Source organism: Halteromyces radiatus (genome assembly GCF_025201355.1).
Source record: "Halteromyces radiatus strain CBS 162.75 chromosome Unknown BX664scaffold_4, whole genome shotgun sequence".
NCBI classification, from domain to species: domain Eukaryota; kingdom Fungi; phylum Mucoromycota; class Mucoromycetes; order Mucorales; family Cunninghamellaceae; genus Halteromyces; species Halteromyces radiatus.
The window spans coordinates 986,392-1,002,793 of record NW_026251690.1 but is presented as its reverse complement, the minus strand read 5'-3'; the positions used below and the strand labels follow the sequence as shown (position 1 = coordinate 1,002,793).

The following is a 16,402-nucleotide window of genomic DNA, read 5'->3' as shown; positions in this document are numbered from 1 at the left end:
ATATTTTTCCTCTATGACGCTGTGATTGCATTCTTTTTTTTTTTTTTTTTTTTTTGTTTGATCAATTGAAACACTCTATATCATAGACACATTCCATTACCGAAAAATAAAAAATAAAAACAAACTTTGTAGTATTTCCATATCGATGGAAGATTGCGAATGAGCCTTATTTTTTAGCACTAAAATCACTGATGTCTAAGCATTAATTCTAAAAACAGATTATAGTGTTACATACTCACTCCTGATATCGTGTGATCAATTGGAAAATATTAAAAAACAATAAGTCTTGTTACCTGTTTACGTCTTTTTTTTTTTTTATTCCAAGTTTCCTTTTACTTGAATACTTTTCTTTATTAACTTTTTTTTTTTATTCACCTCAAAGCATGGTAAAAGACCTTTCAGCCTTAAAGATACAAGTGGAAACTCTTTACAAGACACTTCAAGACTGGCGACATATCGAACCTGAAGGTTTAGCTCTAAAGAAAGCTTGTCAGATTCTTCAAGAAAACGACGACAATATGACCAAATTAGCGACCGCAGACACAAGCATCGATGTTATCGCCATCTTTCGTGATGCTATAAGTTCGATTGAATCGTTTATCCAAGAAGAAACTGAAGGACAAGATCTATGGGGAAATATGTTATGGAAAACGAGAAGAGATTTATTGATTTCTCAGTATCGATTTACTTGGCACGAAATATTGTTTGAACGACTCGACCCATTAATGAAGACTGTACTTTCTCTTGGATTTCCATTTTATTCTGAACCAGAACATTTCAAAGAAGATATGATAGCAGGGCAAAAAGACAATAAAAACAACGACAACAACAATAATAATAATAGTAAAGATAACAATGGCTCAGCAAGTTATCGGTACTACCTTTCTTTGTTCGGACAAGATACCAAACCAGCCAACATGTGGAGTACATTTATGACCAAATACCAAGCTCAATTCGGTGTCTGGGATAGTATCACTCATGATTGTCTTAAATATCTCTTGTGTACAGATAATAATGGTGAAGATATGAATATTTATGGTTACATAGCAATCACAAGAGAATATGGATTTCCCCTGGATATGGAAAAATTACCATTAACGATGCTCTCACCGCCACCAGCCCCTTCCGAACAAGCTCGTGTGGAAACTGCCAAAATGATCATGGATTTGGTGACTTATTTTTCCTCTAAAGAGATGCGCGATCATCTGATTGCTTTGTATACATGGTTCAAAGGTTACAACAAACGCGACAAGGAACAAATGCAAACAAGAGCCAATCAATGGGCACGGGTAACATTGGAAGCTAGAGCTAAAGATGCAGAGATTTGGACGGAAGAAGAAAAATTAGCTGATAAGGTGGATCTGGCACGACGCACAATTTCTCTCTTTTATCAAAAATATATGGTGATGTGGCGAATGGGTCAATTTGCTCGCGATTTATTTACGGATGTGGACTTCCCTGGAAAAGGACGTATCTTTGAAATGAAGGAACACGTCTTACCCTTGGATCATGCTAATTATCATATAGTCATTCATGGTGATCCTTCCAAATGGGCGTCCAAACGTCCCAAGATATATAAGTTTTTGGACCAAGTCGTCAAAGAAGCTTAATCATGATTTTTTTTATATAAATATTTTTATATCTTTTACACCATATCCTCTTTTAATATTTTATGTATGTAAATTTGAAAACAAAAAGATCCTATTATTGATTCAAAATAACTACGATTTATTATTATACATGATTTATTACCCATTTTTTATTTTAATAAATATGAAATTCTTCCACTTCCTCTACCAATTTCCAGTCTGCGGCAGGAACATTCACATTGATGATGGTCAATTGATATAGAACCCAACGATTCAATTTACGATTGCCTACTAACTGGACACCAATAGGTGATCTTGTTCCTGATTCAATAAAAGGAATAAAAACTTGATCTAAATGATATGAACGATGATGATGATAAAGATGATGATGATGATTTTGTTGTTGCTGTTCTTTTTGTTCATCGGCAAACCCCAATTGTTCACAAATAGAGGCATGTTGATGAAAAAACATTTTTGTGTCCTTATTGCTTGTGGATAGAAGACGATGACATTTGACTTTGATTTTGAGGAAAGCACGTTCGTGATAGGATTGTTGAGGATGATCATGACGACGAACGAGTCGATAAAATGAACCATTACCATTCGCAGTTTCTTTGTCTTCTATTGCATACTTGCTATTTCTATATCTGTCTATAATTGGAGTCATCAAAATGAGGCTCTCCAATAGTAATTGATGTCGATCCAATTCCAAAATTTTCGATATAGCGTCTCCACTGCAACAAGAAGCAAACGATGGTAAAATTAGCGTTTTTCCTTTGGAGCAACTATACAATATGGCTGCTTTTTCCCGGATCCCTACAAATGCATATAGTCTCAAGCAAACGGAGGTCATGTCGGTGATATTCCATTGGGACACTGTATCTTGTGTTTCGATACAATCCTTGTATTGATCAGACAATGGAAGCACAGCATAGAATCGATCTTCATTTTTTGTCGCGGCAGAGTTGAACATCATATCCAGGAATCGACGGTGGCGGAACTGATCATGGTATGCACAATCAAATAGTGGAATAAAGCGCGGCCGGGTACTGTAATACCATTGAATATCGAACGATAAAAACCACAGTTTCATGTTTTTGGTACGGCCAATGTGGTACTCACTGATCACCCACACTCGATTACTCCAATCATTGATGAGATATTGCAGGTAATCAATTGCTTCAGCATATGACGCTCCATTCTCTTGCTGATAACAATCACATTGAGTTTGTTGTTGCTGACGCTGCTGTTGTAGCCGTTCTGGGGTATCTGGCGTCACCGGTGTCAATGGTGTGCTGGGACTATCTGGAGGTATCGATGATGTAGGTGATGATGATGAAAACTGAGAAGAAATAAATGTCGCAATATGAGGAAAATCATGGATATGGTGATGATCAGAAGGTGGCACCACACGTGTAGGTTGACAGATACCAGAGACATGATTATACATCCGAGGTGTATGCTTCCGAATACGAGCCAATGCCGCCTTGGAACTTGGGTCCCGTTTAAGGTAAGCGATATGCAAATCTGGAATCGCCAAGATCATGGTAGCATGTCGATAAATGTTGTTCATTTGTCGAATGGTGGCTTTGCGAGCCTTTTCATTTTGTTGGTCAATTGAAATTGCATCCACCCAGATGTAATCTACTTTTTCCTCATTAGATACAAGAAGTTGTCCGCAAAGTAATTCTAAATCGGACAGAGCAAAACTGGTAATGTGTGCAACATAGGATGGAGTAAGTACAGCTTGTTCAGGCACCTCTCCCCATCGATAGGATATGGCCGCATAGCGGAGACCGGGCTGATCCAAGATTTTTTTCACACATTCAATTTTACGCTCTTTTACCGTTTGTTTGATATCAACAAGTACAATATGATAATCAGCTGGTGGAGAAGTTGGGATAATATTGCCATTGACGCCGCCATTACTTCCTGAATTTAGTGTTGATGACAATGATCCGACTAAGCTGGCTCGATGATTGTACCGGCTATTGGATGTACTAGACGATGGCCTTGGATTGTTAATCTCAGTAGAATTACTAGGTGAAATCATTTGGTATAATCGATTTCTTATCGTCATCTTTATTTTGTTTTCCTTTGAAAAGATATTGTATTTCGAAAAGAAAGAAAAATAAAAGAGAGAAAGAAAAAAAAAAAAAGAAAAGAAGAACCATTATAATTTGGCTTGTTGTTACACTAAGAAAAAGCTTTCTCATGTGTCACTGTATCATTCCATTTTCATCTTGGCTATTTGATGTACTGCGAAAATACAATAATATCGAACAAGATGTACCTTTTGTATCTCATTGTTTATTATAAACAAAAAAAAAAAGCATCTAATCTCACATTACCAGAGTGTAAGGGAAAATGCAAAGTTTTCCGATTACGAAGAAGAAAAATTACCTTTTTTGTTTCAATGTCAATCAAAAATCGAAAGCATCAAACGAAATACCTTTTTAAACCTTCCCCGCAGCAAAACCTTATTTATTTATTTTATTCTTTAGATGCGATCATTTCCCTCAAATAACAAAAAGAAGATAGCAATGCAATCAATCAGTAAAGTAATAGAAGATCCGAGAATTGCTAATACACTTTAGACAATGTCAGATGTTCATTTTTCGTACTATTTCATCTTGATCATTTGATAAAAGTCTTCGTTTCTTTTGAATACTGAAAATTCACCGTCGTAATGAGTGCATGTATTGTATCTACATACGTTTTGCCTACCTAAAATAAAGCAAGAAGATATGTGCATGCGCAGATGTTATAGTTCCAAAACATTTATCGACTACCATAAAAATATATAGATGGAATGATTCACACTATCATTTTCGTTATTTTTCTTGCTATTGCTAATCTACAAGCATCGTTACTTGAGAACATATCGATAGCTTTTGAGGTAAGACGCAGATAGGTAGGTTTGATTAGTAGCCATTTCCATTGTTCCTTCAAAAAAAAACCCCTTTACTTCATATGATATATTAGGTTATCAATGTAAGTCTTATTTATTGAAAAAGATCAAGTTTTCAAGAGACCGTGCCAGAGTTCTACGACTTGTGCTTCGGACTTCATTATTTGTATTAAAAGTAATCAAAGTTGCATTCCAGGGAAGCATCTATCTCAAAAAGATCAACAACTCGTAAGTGATCAAAAAACACGTTCTCTAGAACAGTTGTGTTACACGAGCTCTGGATTATGTTATTCATATGTGGCGGAAAGATTCATGTTTTTAAACAACCATTTATCATTCCTTTTTCTTTTCTTTTTTTTTTTTTTTTTCAATGTACATGATTTTTATAGAACGTTTTATTCCATCATTGTTTTCTATATATGATGATCATCATGAAACCTTATATATGTATCGAGATCATCAAAAAATGCCACTTTCTTCTTTTTTTTTTTAGAAAAAAACAACTATCACCTTCATTGAATGAGCCCAATTCTAAAAATAGTCGTTTGTTTTTGTTCTTTTTCGATTTGAGTGTTTTGATAGTGATCCAAGTTCAACGGTCATGGTTTAATATCACCTTTATTCATTATTATTTTCTTACTGTGAGATAATTTGGCTATAGTCAGCTTATTCCATCGGATAACAATGATCCAATAATCGGATGAAATGGAAGATGAATTCCCAGTTCTTTCAAGGGAACACAAATAAAATGGCTTTGTATATTAAGGAGCTAAAAAAAGGAAAACAAACCTACTTTTCCTTTTCTTTTTATGACTGGATAATTATATTCTACCATTTTTACACTTTCTTTCGCTTGCGCCATTCCTTTACTCCAACTCCCTTTAAGCATCCCCCATTCCAATCATTAACGCCCTCCCAAAGAAAAAAAAATAAACCATGGATGCCATCATTAACATTGATAATGCTATAAAATTACTTAATTACACCTATCAACTAACCTTACAGCTGATCGATGACTGGCAAAGTGTTGGCCCTGAAGGAAAAACCCTATTAAAAGAATGTGAATTGTTCGAAGTCATCATCAAAGATGTTAAAAACAAACCACACTTGCCCATCACTGAAATTCTTGCCAGTGTAGATAAAACCCTTAATAGTACTAACGATATGATCACCCAGTTCTTGGAACGAGATAAAAAACAACGAGCCTCAACATTTGGTACTATCACTTGGAAGGTGAAGCGGGTATACCTCGCTCATGACTATAGAGCCACATTTAAATCAACCTCCGCCCATCTTGAAGCGAGCAAAAAAAAGATTGAGGACACTCTACGACTATCTGCGATTGTCAGCAAGCCTACGATACACTGGTATAGAGATGATATGCCAAATCATGAAAGTTTTCTTTTCTGGAAGGAAATGTGTGGTGAAGACTTGCAAGCAAAAGAAGGTAATACCTGGGATCTCTTTGTTAAAAACTACCAGATGAAATACGGTGTGGACTGGAATGATGATATTACTGAACGTATACGACGAGTGGCCTGCAGTGGTGGTGGTTCTGGTTTGACAATTGCTGGATATATATGTTTGATCAAACTATGTGATTTCCCTCTCAATCTCGAAAAATTACCCACTTTGATGGATTCTCATGCTACCGTATCAGCACAGACTCGTATGGAAGTAGCAAAAATGGTGAATGAATTAATCACTTATTATTCCACAAGAGAAATGCGTGACCTGATTGTGGCCATCTTCACCTGGTTCAAGGATACCGATAAGCATGATAAAGTTGCTTGGCAAGAAAGAGCCAATGAATGGGCTCGCCAGTTAATGAACAATCGCGGCAAAAAGTATGATGAATTGGATGAGGAAGGTAGATTGGTGGAACAAGTCGACATGGCCAGAAGAACTTATTCCTTTTTCTTTCAACGTTATATGGTAAATGAATGATATATATATATATAATTATTTTTCATAGATGATTGATTTTTTTTTATCTCTTTTCATCACTTCTTTAGGTTGTATTCAAAATAGGTCAACTAAGTAAAGAAATGTTTGCTGAAGTGGATTTCCCAGGGAAAGCAAGAATGTATGAATTCATCAACTATGTTCGCCCATTAGATCATGCCAATTATCATATTGTTATCCATGGTGATCCTTCTGAATGGATTGCCAAACAACCCAAAGTCTACACTTTTTTGGAAGATTTTATTGCGACAGAAAAGAGAGCAAAAAGACTTGCAAAAGAAAAAGCTCTCAAAGCTGCTGCGAATCAATCATCAAGGCAAGAAAACGATTTGTCCAATGTTGTTGCTTCTGTTGCTGTAACGAATCCTTCATCTCATGATGCCAAGGTAGAAATCAGTTCTACTGATATATAAGTTTTTGCTCTTTCTTTCATTTTTTTTTTTTTTTACTCCTTGCATAAAATCGACTTTTGCCTTGTGGCAAGCCAAACAACAATAATAATTAAAGAATTAAAAAATAAAAATAAAAAATAATCGTTGTTTAATTTCAATGTTGTTTAATATTCTATGAAAAATTGAAATGGTAGTTTATAGTAGTAGCCTAATGATGAATGACCTTTTTTTTTTTTTTTGTGGGAACCTGTCTAACCCAAGTTAATCAGGGCAGCCAAAAAGGTGATTGGCGGATAATGAATCAAGTAGTGGTTTTGACGCGCGCGCTCCTGAAAAAAAAATCCAAAACGAAGAAAAAAGCGCGATTATTTTTTTTTTTCTTTGCCTCACAAGTTTCAAATAGAACAAACAGCAATTTATCAATACTCGATGACGATCGACCAAGGTTTGAAACGAGGATTATTCGATTGGGATATAGAAGACGATGAAGATTTATTCAACGATCATATTGGTGAAGATACTATGATTGGTTTAGAAGATTATCTTCATACACAACAGCCATCGACAAAAGAGGAAGAAAAACAAGTGAATAACAAACTCATGAATACTTCACGACCTCCAGCTTACCATTATGATAATACTATGTTTGATGATTTCATGGAAGAGGATACATTCATGTATCCAGAGTCACCACCACCATCAAAAGTAAATCAATTAGACGAAAATAAAGACCTTGACGCTGATGAAGATGCCTTGTTTGAATTGGAAGGATTGAAACGACTAGACGAAAAAGCTAATTCATTCACAAAGACTGATCATTCAACAATAAGTATTAACACCAACAAACTTCTTTCTCAACGTACCTCTCATCTTATTAGTACCAATACTACTCAGCAACAATCCAATTTACTTCATGCCAATAATAGAATTACCCAACAACAACAACAACAACAACAGAGAAAGGATTATTCACAGCCTCCTCGAACTGGTGGATTTCTTGAAGCCAGATGCCCTCGTACTGGAAAACCTATTTATTTTCCTCTTCAACTGAAATCATCCACTGTTAATAAGAGAAATCAGGATATCTCTTCGAAAATGTTGAATCGGGGTAAAGATACCACTCGACTATTAGCAACTCCTGTACGATTGATGTTGGAACAGCTTGAAGTCAAGAATATCAAACAAGCTGAAAAATTGGAAAAGTATGAATATTAAAAAGAATAAAAAGAAAAAAAAAAGGAATCTAATCGGTCTTTCTTTATTAGGGATCATTTGAATCAAGCAAAACGCAAAAATAAGAAAAAGAAGCAAATCCAGGCAGAATCCCAAGCACTTTGGGTTGAAAAGTATAAACCTACGATTTTTATGGATCTTTTAGGAGATCAGGTAAAAATAAAAAAAAAAAATATAAAATATTAGAATGCAAAATCAATTCAATCCTTCCTATTTTTTTTTTTATAGCGTGTCAATCGAGAAGCATTACGATGGGTCAAACAATGGGATTATTGTGTTTTCCAAAAGAAACCTCAAGATGAAAGTCAAAGAGATAAAGTGATGCGACAATACAAGGCAACTTTTGGAAGTGCAATGACTGACCCATATGAAAAGAAGAAGAATAAAGAAATGGATGAAAAGGTAAAAAAATTAATTAAAAATAGATGTATGATTATTAATTTGATTTGAATCATGAATAGCCAAAAGATCCTTTGTTACGACCTGATCGCAAGGTAAGAAAGACGACATAAGACTATCCAAAACAAAACACGCTCAGTTTTACCTTGTACTTTTTTCTTTTATATATTAGATCCTATTACTGTCTGGTCCACCTGGTTTCGGTAAAACGACCTTAGCTCATGTGATTGCCAAACATGCAGGGTATAATGTGGTTGAAGTCAATGCAAGGTAAGTAATTCACAATTATTATTATTATTCACTCACATTGGTTTTATGTTTTGGTTTAAAAGTGATGATCGTACTGGGGAGGTGGTCAGGACCAAAATTAAATCAGCATTGGAAATGCAAGCGATTTTACGAAAACCTACTGAACAAGATGATCAAAAAACAACCATGTATACCAAACCTAATCTACTTATCATTGATGAAATTGATGGAGCAAGCAGTGGTGGTGGCTCAGACGTAAAAGAAGAATTCAATTCATTAGAAATAAAAAGGTGACTTACTCTTATATATTATTTGAAATGTAGAGCTTCATCAAACAATTAGTAGATCTTGCATCCATTGAAGTGCCTTCCAAAACCAACTATAGCGGAGGATTTCAACAGCAGCAAATAGCTAACAAGAATAATAAGAACAAGAAGAAACAAAACCCACTACTACGACCGATCATTTGTATTTGCAACGATGTTTATGCACCCGTACTCCGTCCTCTTCGAATGATTGCTCATCATATCCAATTCCGCAAAGTACCCATGTTGACGATTGCTCGAAGGTTACAAGACATTTGTTCTAACGAAGGATTGGATACTGATCTCCGTGCATTAAGTCTATTGGCTGAAATGACTGATGGTGATTTAAGAAGTTGTTTGAACACGTTACAGGTAAAGACAAAAAAAAAAAGGTGGGGATGACTTTGTCTATTGACTGACGATCTTTTCTTATAGTTTATTCGAAGCAAAAGTGCAGTCTTCAATAGGGAAATGCTGACTGATGATCAACATGCTGGTGGATTGGGAAAAAAAGATATGGGTCGATCTTTATTTACAACATGGGATGATTTGTTTACAGCTGCCAATGCTAAAAAGAATATTTATCAACGAAACAACCAAGGGCGTTCTCAATCAGGTGTGTGTAAAAAAAGAAAGATAATAGTGAAATTAGATTGATGAATGTTCAATTCTCTTTTTTCCTTGTGTTTATAGATCGATATGTACGCAGATTAGCCGAGGCGGTGTCGACATCGGGGGATATTGAAAAATTGATGCAAGGTTGTTTTGAAGCTTATCCCATGATGAAATTCCATGATGAAGCCATGTCGAAATTAGTGCAGTTGGGTGATTGGCTCGATTTTTATGACCATCTGTCTCATCGAGCCAACGATCTACATGATTATAGTGTATATGGTTATATGTCCTATGCTTTGGTCAATTTTCATCGATTTTTTGCTGGCTCAGTTGTACAAGAACATCGGATGGAATATCCAAAGGTTGATTATGAGGTAAAGAAAAGCAAGATCTTTTTTTTCCCTTATATATCATTCAAAACTTATGCTTTCTCCACTTTTTTTTTTTTGATTACAATATAGGTGTTTGCTAAGAAGAAATCTTATGACAATTTGATTCATATTTTTGTATCAGGTATTCATCCTAGTCAACGACGGTTTTTACCACGCGATCAACTTGTATTGAATGTGGTTCCCAGACTTCTACGCATCATTTCTCCTGAACTGCGACCTGTAAGTAAAAAAGTATTGATCAAGGAAAAACAAGAAACTAATGGATATTGCTTTTTTCCTAGGTCAACAAACATTTGATTAAACCTCAAGAAAAGGAAACATTGGCACGATTGGTGAATGTGATGCTTGAGTATGGTATGACTTTTACTCAACATCGTACTGAAGAAGGTCAATTCTCTTATACTTTGGAACCGTAAGTTCTTTTCTTTTTCTTTATTATTTATTCTTGTTCGAGTTTATTTTCTTTATATTTTTGTTATTGATTACTATGATGATGATGATGGTAGGCCGATGGAGGAATTGGTTTGGTTTGATTGTTATACTCAGAAATCCGTGTTGACAAGTCGATATGCTGTACGACAATTGATCACTCAAGAGGTATGACAATCCAAAAAGAAAAGTGAAAGAGATGAATCCTAACTTCCCCTCATCCATATATATATATCCTTTTTTATGTGTATATGTATTGTATAGATTGAAACTGAACGATTACGGCGTAGAGAACTGTTGATGGGTCAACCATATGATGATATCAAGATGAAACAAACCAAGAAAGACTTATCAAGGTAAAAATAAAAATAAAAAAAAAGATAGTTGTTGTATTGCACTAGATTGTATTTTATTGAACTACATTTACATATGGTCTACTTAGCAAGAAAAAGTCAACCTCCAAAGAAACTATTCAAGAACAAGTGGCGAAAGATTTCTTTGGTCGACCAATTGTGGTCAAGTCGAAAAAACAAGACCAATCGCTTTCTATGGCAAATGATGATGATCTTCCCGATATTCGACCGTTACAAGGTAATTCAAAAGAAACAGAAACAATAATATATGTCTTTTTTCCTTTTGCAACTCACACAGTACTCTTTTTATTTCTTTTCACTGGGGTATTCATCCCTTTCTTCTAGTAATGGATGTCATTACCATAGCTTACAAATATCATGAAGGATTTTCCAATGCTGTCAAAAAGCCAATGAATGTACATATGTTTTTATAGTATAGTTATCTTCCTCAATAAACCTATATCCATTATCCCCCCCTCGCATTCTAAAATCAAAAAAAAAAAGCCAATCCCTTTGTTGTTGCAATCCAATTTTTTGTTTCTTTATTGTTTGATGATAGTGAAAAAAAAGAAAAATGATAGAGAATAATGAATGTATATAAACTAATAACGATGCAGATGGAATGCGTACTTGGTCATGGTATCTTGGCGATCCACACTAAAATGTAATGTCAATAACACAAACTGAGTAGCCATCGTAGGATCATCCTTAACTAATTGATCAAATTTGGCTCGAGTCAATTTCCAAAGCACTGATGCCTGATCCGCCACTAGGGAACGACTTCGTCGACGTTCTGTAGATGCAAACAAGCCCAATTCACCCACCACTGTTCCAGGTAAAATTGTTTCCACTGTCACATTTGTTTCCTGTTGTCGTTGTTGCTGTTGTTTGAGTTGCATCAAACTTCGTAAAGAGCCTTGTTCCAGTACAATCAAAAAGTCACATGTATCATCTTGTCGCCAGATTGTTTGTCCTTTTTCATATGTACATCGTTCAAAGTATTGGCCTAGAGTATGATAGAATTCCATTGGTGGATTGTTCATGTTGTCATTATCCGTTCCACTAGTTAGATCACCAAGTGATTGCGCCAAAATTAACGTTGGTTGTGACATGTTGGAATGTGGTTTGACGATTTCATGGGTTTCTAGAATAGACTAAAGGTAAGCTTCTATCTTTTTTTAATTAATAGTAATAATACCTTGAAGTAAATGTTGTACAGCACGTGATAGCATGCGATGACGAGGAGATGAAGAAGGATGATGCATATCAACATAGGTAGTATGAGGATCATTTGTAATATCTAATAAAAAAAATAGACAACAGCAAAGTCAATCTCTTGATATATCAAACTACTTTTTTCTTTGTTGTTTACCTGATGGAGTGATAGATTGTTGTTGAGTAAGAGTAGGTAGAGGATGATGAGGTTTCTTTGTAAAGTAAGATTTCAAAAGTACATTTTCACACCATTCCAAAGCGTCATCCAAATGTTCAAAGCATTTCAATACACCATTGCTGTTGTTGTTGTTGTCATCCCATACACCAGCTTTTTTCAATGCCTTTTCTTCATCTGATTTGGGTTCCACATTACAAAGAATCATGAACACCTGACGAGAAGCCAATAACCTTCGGATCCGTACAAAGGCCTCGGCAGCACTAAAGTCCAATCCTTGCACTAATTGTAAATCCAATACCAAGAACCTGATAGGATGATCATTCCAACCAATATAATCTTTCTTCCTATCATCTTTGTTGTTAGCACTGTCGTCCAACATGGCACGAATGGCGCGTTCGACTTGATTGATGGTACCAAAGAAGAGATAACCTTGCAACTTGATGACTTGGATTTGACTGGCCACTTGATTCAAAAAGACTTGTTGACGATAAAGTCTTCGCACAGTAGATCGCATGATTTGACCAGTAAATGTCGCACGAATGGTTTCACTACGCCGAGCATTCTGGACCACAAAGAATAGACATGCTGTCATGATGCCAATAAAGATGCCTTCAACAAAACCCAAAGTTGCCATACACGCAACAATCACACATATGGTAATGTATTCAAAGTAATGTACACAATTCCAAGTATCGATCAATGCTTCCTTGAGAAGGTCAAGTCCAAGATGAAAAATCAAACTGCCTACTACCATTACTGGAATATAACCAACAATCCAAGGTCCCACCATCCATAAAATTGCTGTTGCACCTGCAAGCATTAATCCAGCCAATCGACTATCACCTCCTGACCGAATAAACAGTAAACTATTGGTGTACACAAGATAATCTGTAAACAAGAAATGATATTAGATATGATTAACTTTTAAGATGTTGTTATCTATAAAAAAACATAGCTAGTGTAACTTACTTTGAACAGCACCAAAACATCCAGAAAGAGCATTAGAGATGCCATGAGCCACTAGTTCTCGATTGACATCAACATCATCCTTGTTGGTAGATACTGCCAAGGCGGGTACATTGATGGGAACATGTAAGAGACCTGTTGTAAACAATAATAATAATGAAAAGGTTAATCTTTCACATCTGCAAACCTATCTGTTTCACACACATATAAAATAATATAAACCACTGTCTTACCAAAAAAGGTCAAGGCTAACATTGCAGGTAGGGTCTGTGCAACAGCTTTCCAATCCACCAAAGAGAAATCATAGTAGGTATAAAAATGCCAAAATGGTACATTACTGTCAACCAATGGAAAGATCCAACCATCATCACGCATTTGATTGATATCCCAACCAAAAATCAGGATTACCAGATAAAAGGCCAAAGGAAGTATCATGAAAAAGAGAGGAACTACCATAGGACTCTTGAATCGATGTTGTAAACAACGTAACAAGATAGCGACAAGAAATGCAGAGAACCACAATGAGAAAACATGTACATCTAGAAATAGATGTTTGAACATGGCCCAAGTATAAGTCAAATCTTCATCCAATCGTCCAGATACTTCAATTCCAGTTGCCACCAGGAACCAACCCACACCACCAATGGTCGCTACAAGAATATGACGAGGAAAGAATTCGATCAAAGACCCCAATTTCAATGCTCCAAGAAGGAAAAATGCTACACCTGTCATGATGCTACTCAGAGCAAACGCTACCATTGTTGATGATATCACTTTAGCAGGTTGATCTTCTCCAATGCTTTGTACAATGCTTTCCGCCCTATTTATTGGAATGTAGATGAGTCACATTTGATTTCTACGTTTAAAAAAAAGATGTACTTACATGATATGTAAAAATGGTACCACTAATAATAATAATAATAAGAAAGAAAGAAAGATAAAAGAAGGAAGGATGAGACACTTTTTGAATCTTTTTTTTACATCTCTGATCGGGAAAACAATTGTTTCAAGTCACTTACCTTCAATCATCATACTATCATTTCATATCCCCAAAAAAAGAAAGAAAAGAAGAAACCAAGAATAATGCAAAACAACACGGACCAAGTAAATATAAAAAGATAAAATATAAATATGAATGAGCACGTGAAAAACTTTAAGAATATATATTTTTCTTTTTACCTTCCGTTGACACCATCAAAAGCACTACCGCCACCGGTATAAACCAATTGCGCAATGATACAACTAGATGACAGAAAGAAGAAGAAAAAAAAATTAAGGAATAATAATAAAAGATAAAAGATTATTTTACCTGACAAAAAACATGGAAATACCTTCAGGACCAAATGATGCAAAAATAGGATTATTCAAAGGAAATGTAATCATACCTATTAACATAAAAAAAGAAAAAAGAAAATGAGTACCATCAATAGATATATATATATATATATATATATATATATATATATATGTATTTTACCATAAGAAATAGCATCTAATAAATTGAGTAATAAACCCAAAATCACAGAAGGAATACATTCTAAAGGTCGAATGATTATTGATTTCCATGAAGTTGGACGATTTTCAAGCCATATATCATGTAATTTTGTTTTGAATGTAGTTGTTGAATGATACATAGAGGGTAATACAGTAGTAGATGTAGGTATATCTTTCAAATCGGGTAATGTTTGGATACTTTCACGATGTTCAGACCAAAAAGTTGATGGTGATGTTTCAATAGCTTGGTATCTTTGATTATTATCAGGTGTATTGGTTTTGGAGAGTAAAGGTTGACGTTCTTGTTCATGTTGATCTTGATTATACTTTTGTAATAAAAAGGAGAGATTACTATTTCCATTACTAGTAGGCATAATTTCAATAGAAGAAGTGGAAGTTGTTGTTGGAGTTGTTTCAGAATTAATCAAGTCTTCTTGTTCTTGTTCTTGTTCTTCTTGTTCTTCTTCTTCTTCGTTATGTTTATTTTCTGTCATACAAATATCCCCCAAAGCAAGAGATTGTGCTCTAATAGATTCAATGGATGCTGAATAACGAAGAGAATCTTCAGTATTTCCTATTACAAAATAACATTAATAAAATATAATTTTTTTTTTTAAAAAAAAATAAAAGAGGGTTTATTATTATTTATATTATATTTACCCGATTCATGGTGAATATGAGAGGAATAATAAGAACGTGAAGGAAGATCTTGAATGGGAGAAGTCATAGTGGTATCCTTAATATCCAAAGGTTTTTGTTTGTCTTTCACCATATATATGATATTTATTATTGATTAAAGTAAAATAAAGAAAATATTCATAAATAAACACATATACAGAAAAGATAAAAACAAAATAACAAAAGAAGAAGAAGAAAAAAAAACAGAACTTTTTGATCTTAGAAGAAGAAGATAAAAAAAAAAAATAATCAGGGTTTAAACCGGCGTCTGAAACTGACTGTACAACAATTCTATCAAGCAACAACAACAAGTGAAAGGGGAGTTTCAGTTTTTTTTTTTTATGTAGTACAATTTACATTTTCACGATAAGACATTTAGAAGTTTTTTTTTTCAGTGTTTCCGGGATTTTCAAAATCATCCTATCGCATTTTTTGATGCTGACTTGACGTTGCAAAATACCTTGTTTCTGGAATCACAATATATAGAGCAAAGTAAAAAAAAAAAAAAAAAAGAACTGGAGTGATGAACTGATTTGTGCAAGACTACCGAAAAGAATTGATGATCTCTGGGGGGGGGGAAGTAGATATCTGTTTTGAAAAAACGATTATGAAAAATCTGTCTTGGTCACTCACAAAAAAAAATATTGGCGGAACTTCATCATTACAAGAGATACCGTTCCTTTATTGGAGAAGAATCTTGAAAGGGGAATATTGGAAATGAAGCTTATTTATTACACTTGATATATTATTTTAAAATATGAGGACATCATATTTGATGTAATAATAAAAATATAAAATTGTTTATTTTATTTAAGTCTTGGATCATTGTAAAGTTTTTCATTCGGCAGTCAAATACAGAGAGAACTGAAATATCATCCAGTATATGCATTCCAGTAAACCATGTTGTTTGGTTTATAAAACGGTATTTGGTCGATGATTATCTTTTCCAATGTCTTGTGGTTACTAGTAAAAGAAATGTTAGCCTATTTACATGTTTGGTTTTATAAGTCAATCAAAACTTACTGGACATAATATTCTA

General features: G+C 34.6%; 6 protein-coding genes across 6 annotated transcripts; 4 read left to right on the top strand and 2 right to left on the bottom strand.

Moving 5' to 3' along the window:
- The first annotated feature begins 306 nt into the window (after positions 1-306).
- BX664DRAFT_332047 (uncharacterized protein) lies at positions 307-1,753 on the top strand. Its single transcript, XM_051545250.1, has one exon. It carries the CDS (start codon positions 384-386, stop codon positions 1,608-1,610), a length of 1,227 nt encoding a protein of 408 aa, XP_051399891.1. The 5' UTR covers positions 307-383; the 3' UTR covers positions 1,611-1,753.
- Positions 1,754-3,755, bottom strand: BX664DRAFT_332046 (uncharacterized protein). Its single transcript, XM_051545249.1, has one exon. The coding sequence runs from the start codon at positions 3,667-3,669 to the stop codon at positions 1,765-1,767; it is 1,905 nt and encodes a 634-aa protein (XP_051399890.1). The 5' UTR covers positions 3,670-3,755; the 3' UTR covers positions 1,754-1,764.
- A 48-nt stretch (positions 3,756-3,803) lies between these two features.
- Positions 3,804-5,204, top strand: BX664DRAFT_314290 (uncharacterized protein; the record flags this gene model as incomplete). The annotated part of the gene is made up of 6 exons (XM_051542657.1): positions 3,804-3,897; positions 4,397-4,488; positions 4,575-4,583; positions 4,607-4,728; positions 4,994-5,104; positions 5,162-5,204. The coding sequence occupies 6 exons, from the start codon at positions 3,804-3,806 to the stop codon at positions 5,202-5,204; spliced, it is 471 nt and encodes a 156-aa protein (XP_051399889.1).
- A 94-nt stretch (positions 5,205-5,298) lies between these two features.
- BX664DRAFT_332044 (uncharacterized protein) lies at positions 5,299-6,958 on the top strand. Its single transcript, XM_051545248.1, has 2 exons — positions 5,299-6,435; positions 6,516-6,958. Exons 1-2 carry the CDS (start codon positions 5,437-5,439, stop codon positions 6,876-6,878), a joined length of 1,362 nt encoding a protein of 453 aa, XP_051399888.1. The 5' UTR covers positions 5,299-5,436; the 3' UTR covers positions 6,879-6,958.
- A 291-nt stretch (positions 6,959-7,249) lies between these two features.
- On the top strand, positions 7,250-11,350 carry BX664DRAFT_126288 (uncharacterized protein). The gene is made up of 15 exons (XM_051539784.1): positions 7,250-8,059; positions 8,123-8,243; positions 8,319-8,492; positions 8,552-8,584; positions 8,662-8,759; positions 8,822-8,993; positions 9,062-9,415; positions 9,479-9,659; positions 9,737-10,032; positions 10,120-10,269; positions 10,332-10,462; positions 10,557-10,647; positions 10,744-10,835; positions 10,922-11,070; positions 11,178-11,350. The coding sequence occupies exons 1-15, from the start codon at positions 7,287-7,289 to the stop codon at positions 11,264-11,266; spliced, it is 2,904 nt and encodes a 967-aa protein (XP_051399887.1). The 5' UTR covers positions 7,250-7,286; the 3' UTR covers positions 11,267-11,350.
- BX664DRAFT_379173 (sulfate transporter family-domain-containing protein) lies at positions 11,351-15,611 on the bottom strand. Its single transcript, XM_051548849.1, has 11 exons — positions 15,346-15,611; positions 14,669-15,259; positions 14,501-14,576; positions 14,371-14,433; positions 14,211-14,224; positions 14,075-14,096; positions 13,425-14,011; positions 13,195-13,326; positions 12,205-13,113; positions 12,031-12,132; positions 11,351-11,976 (listed from the first exon to the last, which is right to left on the bottom strand). Exons 1-11 carry the CDS (start codon positions 15,455-15,457, stop codon positions 11,435-11,437), a joined length of 3,150 nt encoding a protein of 1,049 aa, XP_051399886.1. The 5' UTR covers positions 15,458-15,611; the 3' UTR covers positions 11,351-11,434.
- Between the last annotated feature and the right edge of the window lie 791 nt (positions 15,612-16,402).